The 13,618-nt window shown below is 44.5% G+C and overlaps 2 protein-coding genes across 3 annotated transcripts; both read right to left on the bottom strand.

The window, feature by feature from the left end:
• Positions 1 to 18: 18 nt before the first annotated feature.
• Positions 19 to 3,481, bottom strand: LOC125288378 (inositol polyphosphate 1-phosphatase-like). Its single transcript, XM_048234693.1, has 6 exons — positions 3,370 to 3,481; positions 2,465 to 2,715; positions 2,252 to 2,312; positions 1,946 to 2,140; positions 1,452 to 1,623; positions 19 to 1,031 (listed from the first exon to the last, which is right to left on the bottom strand). The coding sequence occupies exons 2-6, from the start codon at positions 2,663 to 2,665 to the stop codon at positions 473 to 475; spliced, it is 1,188 nt and encodes a 395-aa protein (XP_048090650.1). The 5' UTR covers positions 2,666 to 2,715; positions 3,370 to 3,481; the 3' UTR covers positions 19 to 472.
• A 1,356-nt stretch (positions 3,482 to 4,837) lies between these two features.
• On the bottom strand, positions 4,838 to 9,580 carry LOC125288375 (carboxypeptidase N subunit 2). Of its 2 annotated transcripts, none has more exons than XM_048234688.1 (3): positions 9,406 to 9,580; positions 6,538 to 6,678; positions 4,838 to 6,283 (listed from the first exon to the last, which is right to left on the bottom strand). In XM_048234688.1, the coding sequence occupies exon 3, from the start codon at positions 6,214 to 6,216 to the stop codon at positions 5,155 to 5,157; it is 1,062 nt and encodes a 353-aa protein (XP_048090645.1). In that variant the 5' UTR covers positions 6,217 to 6,283; positions 6,538 to 6,678; positions 9,406 to 9,580; the 3' UTR covers positions 4,838 to 5,154. The 2 variants fall into 2 exon arrangements, with proteins under 2 accessions (XP_048090645.1, XP_048090646.1); XM_048234689.1 differs by having other exon boundaries at positions 6,538 to 6,675.
• Positions 9,581 to 13,618: the final 4,038 nt, after the last annotated feature.

The raw sequence follows: 13,618 nt of genomic DNA, 5'->3' as shown, positions 1-13,618 counted from the left end.
AAAGACCAACCCAATCAATTAAAATGTGCAACCCCTGTTTAATCTGGTTTGTGCTTCATGTAAACATCATTTGCAGTGAGGAGCACAAACACACCAGTCCTTCATCCAGTCATTTCCAAGTAGCTTAATACAACAAAAATGCAGTCAAATACAGTATTTCAAATGGGATACAGTATTGCTAGTGTTGATTCTTGAAACCAGCTGTTCAAATAACATTACACTAATAAATAACACATGAATAAATTGGCTGCTATCAGTGCATAGCCTGTTGCAATACATTTAGTAAAACTTAATAATAAATGCATGACACCTCAACATAACGTTGTGTTAAAAAACAAAACAAACAAAAAAGATAAAATGGCATATGGAACACCTTTTCCTTAACACTGAATTATAAATAAATAAACTCAATGGGTAAATAAAAACCTCCATATTGCACTGATATCCCTTTTGCATCTCACTGAAAGCTACACTACAACTCAACAGTGGTGAGCAGCTGGAGAACGGCTTCCAGGTCGGCCTTTGACCTGTAGGCCACCAGGCCGTCTCGGTTGGCCCACTTCTCCGTGCCCGAGGCCTCGGCGATGGGGGTGTTGTACTGCAGCTCGGGCCTCTCCTCGGCACCCCCTGCTGGGCTATGCCGGAGGCAATCCTTCAGGTCGGCCATGCCCCCGCCCATGGAGCGCAGCAGGGCGTGAGGGCCGCAGCTGTCCCACTTGTAGGTGGAGTCCTCGGTGAAGACGTACACATCCACCAGGCCCAAGATGACGCAGAGCGCCTTGTAGCCGGCGCCGGACGCGTAGTACACGCCGCCCTCGCAGCAGTCCTGGAACAGGGCCTTGACGCGCTTCACCTCGCGCGTGCTCAGCACGGTGGACAGCTTGGACCCCCGCACCCCTAGGCTGGGGTCCGCCACAGGGTTTGGGGTTGGGAGTGGATGCGTGGAGTCCCCCCTGGTGAGTGGCGTGGACGAGAGGGAGTTCACACTCAGGGGGCCTGCAGAGATTCCCCAGAAGAATCGGCCCTGCCACCTTAGCAACGCAGGAACCAGAATGAGAACAGCATGAGAACAGCCTTCCAGCTCTTGTGAATTTTTTTTCCCCCTGATAAATATCGTAGCTACCCTGAGCTCATTGATCTTGATTATGAATGTTTGTTTTTGATGTCATGAGGGTGGAAATCTACGGTGCCCGATATTTATGTTTAGATTTCCTGATGAATGCATAGCTATGATATGTACTCAGTGCCGTTTTTTGCTGATTTCCTAAATGTAAAACTGTGACTTAATCAAGTGTAAGTTGTGCAATCAGCGGTATATAGACCCTTTCAATCTGTCAAAACAAATGCAAATACTTTGAAATGAAAATGAACTTTAGTGTGATGTTTTACAAAATGTTGACATTAAAACTTGTTTATGCAGTTGAAAAGGTCTATAGCTTGATCACAATCACCTTTTGCTGTCGTCCATCTCTGCAAATGGCTGGTTGATGACCCCCATCAGTGGCTCTCCGGTCTGCAAGTCGTAAGCACCAATGAGAACGGTCACACACTGTAGCCCTCGGCTGTAGATACTGCCTTCTGGGACTGAATTGCTAATGCCTTTGATATACTGGAGTGTGGAGTCTGCAAGACAGAGCAGCATCAGGTCAGGCCCAAACACAACATGACACACAGGTACATCTAGTTAACATTGAACCTGACCTGAAAAAGTTACTTCTGATGACCTGTGTGCGGGTCTGGGATGATGATGATGATGTCAGTAGTTACCTATGGGATCTACTAACATGCCCAGGTTATGGACAGCGCCCGTGTATAGGTCTGGGATGATGAAGTTACTTATGCCCGTGTGTGGGTCTAGGACGGATGTCAGTGATTACTTATAGGATCTACCCAGGTTGTGGATGTAGCCTGTGCGTGGGTCTGGGATGATGGTGTCAGTGGTTACCTATGGGATCTACCCACACGCCCAGGTTGTGGATGGGGATGTGGACAGAGCCAGTTTGCAGGTCGGGAATGATAACGTCCTGGTGGGCGGCGGACGCCAGGGCTTCGGCCGCCTGCATGTTCCCATCCAGAACCTTACTGAGGAGCCTGGCGGTGTCGGCGTCTCGCTCGCACAACATCACCTGGATCCGCTCGCCTGTTAAGACAGGATGGCCTACACTCAGTGTGCAGGCTGGAAACATGTGTTTGTGTGTGTGTGTGTTTATATAAGATATATATTAAGAGAGGAGGTTGAGCAAGGATTTACCCAGTCCATTCATGAATTCATTTGTTTCTTCACCAAATATGTTGTTTTCAAGACCTGGAAACTTCACACATAGTAGATCATTTAGATGAGGTAAGGTTAGAACAATGTGAGCAAAACATATATGAAAATATAAGAGGTACATTTCACTTATTTTATCAGTAACATATGTTCAAAGCATTAGTAACATCTTCTAATCAGAGAAACTAGTTTTACCCGTTTTCCTATGTCATGTTTAATGACTTCTTGGACAAGCACGTCAGCGAGAGTTTTGAAGTCGGCTGAAAACTTTTTGTTCTTGTCACTCTTCTTCTCCTCTATGAGCAGACTGAAAAGAGTTTCATCCTGGCGGCAGGACCGGGCGATGTTGGCTGCCTTCTCTGAGGCCTGTACCAGAGCCACCATCAACTCGGACATCACTCAACAGGCGGGGGTAGGGAGACAGGTAGCGATATAAAAACGGAAACCTGAAGTTGCAGCAGAATCAGCGAGAAATTGTATTGGTAGGATAAAATATATGTGGCATTACTATTAGCAGTGACAACGTTTCGGATTAGCTTAGTTAAGGCCTTGCAGTATGCAGTGCTGTTGAAAACTGTTTTCTAACTTTGTGTTTAACTTAACTGATTAATGTCAACAGAGGTTAGATACATATCATTAATCACTGCACAAGGGCACATGTTACTTACTAAGCTTGCGTTGTCATTGGTTTAACGACACACTAAACGGATGATGATTTGACCTTTGTAAGTGAGACAGATCTGGTGTCTAGCCCTCTGCTACTGTATGTATTTTGAAGTTACACGCGCACATATCCACTATATTCCTTTGAAAACAGGAGCCTATAAAGGCATGCCACAACCACACATAAGCATTTAACGAGTAAGTTTCGCAACCTGGGTTAAAAATAGCTCCAGAGATTTAAAATATCTAGCTAGCTGGCTACATATGTCTGGGTATAAGTCACCAGTTGCTACGGTTAAGCCAATTATTGAGAGCTAGCGTGACTTGCTAACAGCTGCCAAACTGGGCTAAAGCTCGTTACCTAAATGGATGCTTCAGAGTGTGTTGAGAGTACTGATATGCAGCAACCATAAGAATTACCGCTTGAGTATACTCACCAAATGTCCTTAACGTGAATGTCCAAAAAGCTGCATTGTTGTCTTCAGTTCATTTTCAATCAAACCACTTCACCTTTCAAGAGCGAATGAAATGCTGGCGGAATCGACGTCATAACTAAGTGCCTTTGTTTTCGTTTTCTGGTCTCTTGCTATTGACGTATGCCACTCTGTCTCCGTCCCTTTCAATTCAAGCTTCACAGATTGTCTGCAGAACAGAGACAAACTGACAACACGGCAAAAATGTAAATGAAGCAAAATAGATAAATAATAATAAAAAATATTTTATTATTTTAATTATCTTATTTTATTCAGGAACAATTTGATATATTTTCCAATAACCTAGTTTACTGTGAAATTAATTTAGTCGCATAAAACCACTTTATGAAGTCAGATATAGGCCTAGGCTAGGCTAAATTGTAAGATAACACTTATAAGTTTATAAACAACTAGTTACATTCATCCCTATTGCACACACTTCAGTTCTGCTGTAGTTCAAGGCTACAGCAGTAAGTGGCCTATATTCGGCAGTTTCTTCCTGTCTGTGATGACTGATAACTAATTTCATTTTATTATCTACTCTTATAAATTCTTAAACATTCTCATCAATTACAGGACTGTTGTGTCTAGGCTAGGCCATTTTGTTGAATGGAAAATACATCTATCAAGCAAATGTATTAATGATCTATTATGATTATGCCATATAAAACATTTGATGAAAGTTAGAGTCCTAACCCATTATCAGAGCCGGACAGTAACAGAGTACATTTACTTGAGTACAATTTTGAGGGATCTGTACTTTACTCGACTATCATTTTTGGGGAGTACTCATGACTTTACTCAAGTACATTTGAGAGGCAAATATTGTACTCTTTACTCCACTACATTTCTATCCATAGCCGTGAGTACCCGTTACTTCTTCTTTTAAAAAAAGGAAAAAAGAAAAGTCTCGGAAACCCTCAATTTGTTGTTTCCCTCTCAAATGTGATTGGACTGTGCAAGCGCCACTGATTGGGAAAGCCTATCAGCAATCACCTTCAGCTTTCCGCCAAAGTCAACTTCATGGTCAGATTTAGATGAGAGATGAAACAATGGATGAAGACAGCAGGTCCATCCCGGGAATGTGCCAACCTGTGGCCCCACCTCGCCAGACTATTTCAATATAGTGAAAGATAGTTTTCGCTTCAAGTGTTTCAATTACAAAATAAATAGTATTATAATTATTATTATTATAATAGTATTATTATTATTATTATAATTAGAAATACTGCCCATCCCTGGCAACATGGTAAAAAGATGAAAACTACTTGATTTTACTTTCAATTCCTTTTACATTCTTCTTACATTCTGTACATAAATGTAAGCACTGTGGCAGTAGTAATGCAATATTTAGAAAACGTACTCTTGTACTCTTGATACTCAAGTACTTTTAAAAACAAGTACTTCAGTACTTTTACTTAAGTAGACATCTGACTGTTGTACTTTTACTTGTACTTGAGTAAAATTTAGCAAAGGGTATCTGTACTTTTACTCAAGTAATGAAGCTGTGTACTCTGTCCGTCTCTGCCCATTATGCAGAGTTCCCATAATGCAAAAAGCATACAGGAAAAAAGGTACATTGAAGACATTTTTGTCAATTTTGGTCTCAGTAGTTCAGAGTCTTAGAACATGGAGGCTACTTTAATCTTTGTACAGAGTACAAACTGAAGGCTATGGCAGTGTTTATGTTAGTTGTTTGGGATCACTGGGCAGACAGGAGTGCTGCTGTTTGAAAGGGTCCATGTTGGTCTAAGAGTCATAGGACATCTCGCTAGCCCCATCCGTCCAGTGTTTCTCCTTTTTCCGGCTCTTCCTCTTCCTCTCTGCCATGACGATAGCCGCCACCACGGTGATCACCACGGTAACAGTGATGATGAGGACCGTGACAGTCTCAGCGATACAGAGCTCGGTGTCGACCTCCATCAGCCGGTATCCGTGTAGCTCGGGGGGCTCAGCGCAACTCAGGTTGGAGTAGTCATCCAGCAAGAGCCGGCGGACGCTGCCCAGCTTCCGGAACACTCTCTGAAGGTCGCAGTCGCAGTGCCAGGGGTTGTCCTCCAGCAGGATGTGCGTGCTGTAGGTGTGCAAGCTCAGGAAGGTCTTGTAGTGGATGCGCCATAGCTGGTTACAGGCCAGGTTAAGTAATGCCAGACTGGTTAGGGGCGTGAACACGCCGATGTCGATTTGGCTGATGTTGTTGCCTTGGAGGCGCAGCACCTCCAGGGACTTGAGCATGGTGAAGACGCCGCTGCCGAGCGCCCGGAGTCGGTTGCCCCCAAGGTCCAGCTGCCGCAGCGTGCTCATGCAGCCGAATGCACGCACCTGCACCAGGACGATGGCGTTGTGGCTCAGGTTGAGGCGCAGCAGGCCGTCCAGGTGCTGGAAGCTGTGGCTGAAGAGGGTGGTCAGCCGGTTCTCGGCCAGGAGCAGCTCGCGCAAGGACCCCATGCCCAGCGTGAAGCCGGTGCTCAGCGCGGTGATGCGGTTGCGGCTCAGGTCCAGCCTCAGCAGGCTCTCGAGCGGCGAGAAGGCGCCGTCGGCCACGCTGCTGATGTTGTTGTCGTTCAGGAGCAGCGTCTTGAGGCGCCGCGTGGTCTGGAAGGCCCGCCAGGGGATGTGGCTCAGCTGGTTCTGGGAGAGGTCCAGGTGCTCAGTGAGAGGGGGCAACGGGCTAGGCAGGTGTCGGAGGATGCCCCTGGCGCAGTTGGCCTGCTTGAGCTCTTCCTGGCAGTCGCAGCCGATGGCGCAGTGGTGCAGAAATGACTTGTTATGGGCCTCCACCAACAGTGGGAGAACCCACAGGAGTCGCATACTGGCTCTCAGAGGCTAACACTTGTTGAGGAGTTGGGAGTAGCAGGAAGCTGAATGATGATGATCCCTATTGTTGAATGACAAAAAACATATTAACACAGGGACCAGTTTTGCTGATACACAGAACACAGCAACCCAAAATACTATCCATATAGGATATAGGCAGATTTTCACAGAGCAAAACACATCACATCTGCTGTAAGTCACATTGGATAAAAGTGTCTGCCAAGTGAATCAATCTAAATGTAATCCAAACAATCTAAAATGTCTCACCTAATAGTACTAGTGATAGCACTAGAAGCACAAAAGACCCATCCTTACCTGTGTGCGGTGTACTGCCGGACTGTGGTGTTGAGTTCAGCCGGTGGTAATGTCTATCAGCGGGGCGTCGGCACCAGGTGGGGAGCGCTGGTGAAGGGCCTTGGGGCTTGCAGAGAGGCGCTATTGTGGCCAGGCTAGCTGCTGACAGGTGAGGAGAAAAGAGAGAGACTGGGGCACATCAATAATTCACAGCACTAGGCTGTCGCGGAGGCCAAGTGGAGAGGAGGAGGAGGAAATGGCCTGCAAATTGAAACTCCCACACAGAGAGAGAGAGAGAGAGAGAGAGAGAGAGAGAGAGAAAGGAGAGTCTGAGAAAGAGGAGTCTTAGGGCTTGCTTGCGTCCAGTGTTAAAGATGACAGAATGAATGAGTGGAGTATTTGACCTTGTTCTCTGATGGAAGGTATGCAACTTTGGTGTGACAGAAATATGCTCAGGTGGTACTTTACCATCCCATTTACAACCCTGTAAGTAGGCTGGGGAATAAAACGCCCCTTTTTAGCAGATAAATAGCTCCCCCTCATGCTTATCTAGCGAATGAGGAAAGCCTGAGGATGAGAAGTTTGTAGCTTGCTGGCGTCCAGGGTCAGAATGTTTAGGAAAGCAAACAATCATTTACTTCTTCTGTCCAGATAGAACATGAAAAGGTTAATATAGGAGAAGTGAATAGGGGACATAGTTTTGCAGTTAATTCGCTGTCACAGTTGAGAGTCATCTAACATTGAGCACAGAACACAGAAGCAAAGCAATACTGAATATACACTTACATAATAATAACATAATTTGTTTCCTTTCTTTCTCTCTCACAGTTTAAAGTCATTCAGTGCTGAATTTTTATGAAAATAAATGATCATTGTGTGTTTTTTATATGGAAAGAGAAAAGAAAGAACTTTTGTCTTGTTTCTGTATGTGTTTTCCTGTTCGATCCACCATATTAAGAGTGCACTAGTTGTGTACGTCACAAAAGGGGCATTTCAGTCAGTCCCTGACAAAGGACCCGTAATCTGATTCTGATTTAATCTGTTCAACAACTGCTGTTTTCACATTAGTTGATGCAGTTGCAAAAGGATGCAGCAAAAAGGTAGTACCACAGTGATTTTTTTTTTTACTGAAGACAAAAAGCTTGAAGTGTTGCAAGAAGAGGAAGTTGCTCAAACGGCTACGGAAGCACTGCTTTCCCACATGTGCTGTGACATAATCTTGGTGGGATATTACATGAGGTATACAGTAGATGAATGACACACACACACACACACACACACACACACACACACACACACACACACACACACACACACACACACACACACACACACACACACACACACACACACACACACAGAGAGAGAGAGGAGACAGAGAGAGAGAGAGTGTAGCATGGTTGATGAGGAGGTGGAATGAAAGAAAGGAGAACAGAGAGTGGTAGAGAGAAAGGAGAGAAAAAAAGGGAGGGAGCTGAAAATAGTGAAGTCCGAAGAGGACTGAGACAGAGAGAGAGAGAGAGAGAGAGACTGATAGTCTTCTGGCCCTGTGCAAAATTAGGGTAATGTTGGCTAAAGCCTCAGTCTGATCACCAGTGGTCAGCTAAGAGCTCAGTCTGGTCACCAGTGGCCAGCTGAGAGCACACTTTCCATTCATCTCTCCATCACTGGGTGGGCAGTCTGTCTGACCGCTATTAATTTGACTCTCCAGGATCTGATGTCGGCACCCCTGAGGGAGTCGGAGGGTTCAGGTTACACCGCAGAGCACTGCATAGCTCTCAGGTACACTGTCATCATTTTAAAGGTGCAGTCCTCATTTCCTACATCCACATCAACAGCTAATCAAAACACACCCCTCCCTTTAGCTCTCACTCTCGTGAAGGTGTTGACTGTCTTGAATAGTGTATTGTTCTGTCCAAGCCATTGGCCGGTGTTTGTTTACCTCACAAACACCCGGGACAGTGTCAGTGTATGAGGAATAGCTCTTTGGAGCACACAGACAGAACATTGAAAAATATTGAATTAAGGGCTGCACTTCGAAAACAACCGCCCTGTTGTCAATCCTTATACTATGGTCCAGGTGACCTAGTTGTGATTCCTAGCAGATTGAGGCGGATTTGCTGACATAGATCTCATGTTTTAATCTCGGCACAGCAAGATTTAAGGGATGCATCTTTTGCCTAATCTAAACAGTGGAACTACAGGGCGTCCATGTTTTTTACTTTTATAATGACAAATGATTAAATGCAGTTCAGTCTTTCTCTGTCTAGTAACTGAGTCATGAACTCTCATATTAGGAATCTGAACAATTTACAATTCAGCTAATATGTATGGATTCTTCATTGTGTTTTTCTTGTAGTTGTATATGCTTAATTGTGGCATGCTGACTTAGTATTGATGTTTAACGAAACTCATTAAACAAGAAGTTCAGGCAAGAAGCATGCACCACACCAATCTGTAGTGTGGCCACTCCATCAAGGGTAAAATAAATGCCAGCCAGGTGAAATGTAAACTCATCTCACTTCTGTGAAAGGCATTAGAAAAGGTGATTCTGTGTGCGTGTGTGTGTGTGTGAGCGTGTGTGTGTGTGTGTGTTTCTGCGCAAATGATTGTGTGTGTGTATGTGTGTGTGTGTGTGAGATAGAGAGAGTGAGAGAGAATATGCATGGCATATACAGTGTACATACATGTATATGCTCAAGTTTAACTAGTTACTGACTAGTTCACCATGTTTTCCCTGTAACTATGCTTACTTAGTTATCTATTGCTTATTAATTCCTACAAAACTAAACAATTAAATCTATCCAGACACAATAAGCAGACAGTTTACAAAAAGTGTGGCACATCCACATCACCAAGATCAAATAAATGCAGATGAAAGATACTCACCTTCTCACTTCTAGTGAAAGGTATCTGCACTGTGGACAGGCTGCATGAGTGTGAGTGTGTGTGTAAGAGAGAGAGAGCCACTGGTGGTGGCTGACGGCTGACGGATTTCAGGTCCGTGTGTGAAGCTACTGTTCCCGTAGAGCATCCTTCGTCAAAGTGTGTGTGTTGATGTGTATACATGCTCATCCGATCCGATCTGTCGGGATCTGGGATTATGTCGGGAAAAGCATCCTCGTCCGGGAGCACACCCCCCGTGCAATGTAAACATCTTTTTGAGCACCAGTATAAAAAGATTCCTGAGATAACGTTTGAGCAGGGATATGTGTTATGTGCGTGTGTGTGTTATGTGCATGTGTGTGTGTGTGTGTGTGTGTGTGTGTGTGTGTGTGTGTGTGTGTGTGTGGAGAGGAGGTGGGGTGGTGAATAGAAAATTCTCTGATGAGTTTGTAATCCCACCAGGATTACGTCATTGGGGATGAAATTCTTCACTTTGCCCTCCCCTGCCACTTGACTGATGGGTGTTGATCTCAGTACGGCTTCAAGGGTGCCCACCTCATCAAACCCACATCACTGGGGTGCCCACCTCACTGAGATGCCAAATTCACTGCTAGTCTCATTTGGTGTGCCCACTCAACTGGTGTGCCAATCGCGCTGGGGTACCCGCCACTCTTGAAGTGCCCATGTCACCGGAGGTGTCCATGTCATTGGGGTGCCCACATCACGGCTGTGCCCACGCCATTGGTAATGTCCACTTTACTAGGCACTCCACTGCCCACTGGCTACAGTGTGTTGGGGAACGCTTTAAGGTGCCTGCAGTGTGTGGGTCTGCAGGGTGCAGTATTGTTTATAGTGTTATTTATGTTATGTTATACATGTTATTTTTTCACACATTTGTTATGTTGTTTTTTCTTGTTCCTCGGACACAAAAGTGGCATACATGAAATATTTTTCAGCATTGATAATGACTACGATTTGTATCTATGTTGGATTTATTTATAATTTGTCTTAATTCGTTCATTACAGTACAGGGGATCAGAGTGCCTGGCAGTGTTTTAACTTGCAATTTTTTCCAGATTTTGTTGAAATGCAACATGCTATTATTTTATTATTTATATATTGACCATTGGCCAATAACATGACCAGGAAATTATCCCCAGTTCTGCTTTCCATGTCAGTTTTGTATATTTGTATATTTGGTATGACCCCTTTCCATCTGACTGCAAACATATATGTAGATGACGTTGTACTGTATGTGGGAGGATTAAATGTCACTCCGGATTAGTGTGGTTAAACATACATCCACTAAATGGACTCCTACATGTAATCTTCACATGGAACATCGTCCCATTCCTACATGGAAATCTTGTAAAAGGCAGTAAGTGACTGTGACGCAACCCTTGTGCAAGGCCACTAAGCCTGCTTCTGGATGTCTGTCGTCATGTGTGCTGCTGTTCCAGCTTTCACCAAGAGATGGCAGTAGTCTCCAGCACATGATGGTGAGCGCAGATTGAATAACTCGAAATAGCTGGACTGGGCTATGGTGAATATCTACCAACAGATAGTGAAAATGAAATAGAGATAGATAGAGGTGAAAAGATAGAAATGGTAAACAAATACACAAATGGTACACAAATGTACAATGTACAATGGTAAACAAATACAAAGACAGAGAGAGAGAGGGAAAGTAAGAGAGAGAGCTGCTGGATTGATAGATAGGAGGAAGAATGAAAGAAAAAAAGGTCAGAGAGAAGGGGAGAGAAATTAAATAGTGTCAGTAATAAAGTAGATTCTTGTCTGCTCTGTCTTCTTGGTAGCATTAGTAGGTGTGTGTGTGTGTGCGTGTGTGTGTCTGTGTCTGTGTGGGTGTGTGTCTGTCTGTGTATGTGTGTGTGTGTGTGTGTGTGTTTGTGTGTGGGTGTGTGTCTGTGTGTGTGTGTCTGTGTGGGGTGTGTGTCTGTCTGTGTATGTGCGTGTGTGGCTTGTGTGTGGGTGTGTGTACTGTGTGTGTGTGGGTGTGTGTCTGTCTGTGTATGTGTGTGTGTGTGTGTGTGAGAGAGAGAGAGAGAGAGAGAGAGAGAGAGAGAATGCTCACATGTTTATACATTGTATGCTGTATCTCTGTCTTCTTAGTAGCATTAGTAGGTGTGTGTGTGTGTGAGAGAGAGAGAGAGAGAGAGAGAGAGAGAGAGAGAGAGAGAATGCTCACATGTTTATATATTTTAAGTAGGCCACCTGCTATAGGGGAGGCCGAATGGCTAAGTCATGTTTATACATTGTATGCTGTATCTCTGTCTTCTTAGTAGCATTAGTAGGTGTGTGTGTGTGTGAGAGACTCTGTCTCTTTGGTAGCATTAGTAGGTGTGTGTGTGTGCGGTGTGTGTCTGTGTCTGTGTGGGGTGTGTGTCTGTCTGTGTATGTGTGTGTGTGGGGGAGTTTCTAATGGTGTGTCATGAGAGAGAACGATTTTTCCAGGCCTACTTTATAGGGGAGCGAATGGCTAAGTCATGAGTGTGACCTCCACTCGGACAGTGCTGACCCCTTGTGGCGCACTCTTCATGAGGTCATCTGGTTGCATGACTCCATCATCGCCAGGCCATTCTCTTCACTAAAACTCTGGGAATCCCACTGTGATTGATAGACTCTCACAAAGGCCTGATAGGACTCATGCATAGCCATGGCCATATGTTACATATTAACAATATCAGTATGACAAGAGAGGATATGTCACAGGGTAATTAAACCACAGGGGTCTCTGCCATTGTTTTATATACTCACAATGATAGAGAGATACTGATCTTCAAATAATCTAAAACATGACTCGCATAATGCTGTATTTCACTAGAGTCCTGTGATGATCGCAGACTTTGTGAAGCGTGTTCTAAACTAAATGAAAAGCATGATCTATTATAAGGTCTGATTCCAGTGCATCACGCTAGGTATTCCCGCCAAAACGGGTCGAGGGACTTCTCTTTAACCAAAATACGGCTGCTATCAGATGGCCGCGGAGCCAGAGTTCCTACCATTGCCCCCCGTTTCCCCCTGATTTGTCCCCGATTGCGGCGCTCCATAATGTGTGAGGCCTTTGTGTGAGGAGATCTAATCTTCTCTGGTCCATGTTGTTATGGAGGCCCGTGACAAACGCTGCCCTCTACCCAACTCCCTCTACCCAACTCCCTCTCACCCCTGCTCACCCCCGTGACGCACTTTTCAAGAACTCATTTTTAGTTCTGTTTGTATCTTTATTCAGACGGAGAGAGAGGAAGGGAGGGACAGAGAGAGAGGGAAGGGGGGATGGGGGGTGTCTGTGTAGCTCTATTTTATGAAAGCATTCCACTTGGCATCAATAATGGATCATCTTGCCTGCAGGACAAGTGAATAATGTGAAAATGCCCCTTGCTTTCCCAAATCCCCAAAAGGAGTATAATTTTCCCCTATGACCACAATTCTTGATCCCATAGGATAAGTCTTTCCCACAATGGTTTGTAGTTGAATAATTTTCAGCCATGTTGTGTGTGTGTGAGAGAGAGAGAGAGAGAGAGAGAGAGACCACAATGGCTTGATGCACCACGCTATAGTTAGGATCCCACTTATGTGCTATACAGATATTTATGGTTTGTAGTTGAATGGGAACTGTGTGTGTGTGTGTGTGTGTGTGTGTGTGTGTGTGTGTGTGTGTGTGTGTGTGTGTGTGTGTGTGTGTGAGCAGAGAGAGAGAAACTGAGAGAGAAAATGCTCACATATTTTATACTAATGTTTTTGAAACTGTTCCTACATTGTATGCTGTATCTCTGTCATGTTGTTTTCCTGGTTAAAGCGTCAGCCAAATGTAATGTAACTGTAATGTAATATTTGTAACACTAGCTTTGACAACACTGTAACAAACAGTCATGCTAATAAAGCCCCTTTGAATTTGAATTTGAATGTGTGTGTGTGTGAGTGTGAGAGAGAGAGAGAGAGAGAGAGAGAGAAAGAGTGTGTGAGAGAGAGAGAGAGAGAGAGAGAGTGTGTGTGTGTGTGTGTGTGTGTGTTTGTGTGTGTGTGTGTGTGTGTGTGTGTGTGTGTGTGTGTGTGTATGTGTGAGATGAGGTGCTAACAGTGAGTTTGCCACTCGGCCGAGGCCCCGGCTCACATTGATGGCAATTTGTGCAATTTAATTCACAATAAAATATGTCTCCAGTACAACCCCAAAATCGGAGGTAATGTGAGGAAAGAG

The sequence above is a fragment of the Alosa alosa genome, chromosome 23, assembly GCF_017589495.1.
Source record: "Alosa alosa isolate M-15738 ecotype Scorff River chromosome 23, AALO_Geno_1.1, whole genome shotgun sequence".
In the NCBI taxonomy this organism is placed as follows: domain Eukaryota; kingdom Metazoa; phylum Chordata; class Actinopteri; order Clupeiformes; family Clupeidae; genus Alosa; species Alosa alosa.
The sequence above is the reverse complement of the archived record's forward strand: the minus strand, read 5'-3'. Positions and strand labels throughout refer to the sequence as shown.

Coding starts and splice junctions, on each gene's coding strand:
- LOC125288378 (XM_048234693.1), bottom strand. CDS start 2,665: ATGTCCGAGTTGATGGTGGCTCTGGTACAGGCCTCAGAGAAGGCAGCC. Junction 1,624..1,945: donor CGTGTGGGTAGATCCCATAG/GTAACCACTGAC, acceptor TCTGTCTTGCAG/ACTCCACACTCCAGTATATC. Junction 1,032..1,451: donor GAGATGGACGACAGCAAAAG/GTGATTGTGATC, acceptor TGCGTTGCTAAG/GTGGCAGGGCCGATTCTTCT.
- LOC125288375 (XM_048234688.1), bottom strand. CDS start 6,216: ATGCGACTCCTGTGGGTTCTCCCACTGTTGGTGGAGGCCCATAACAAG.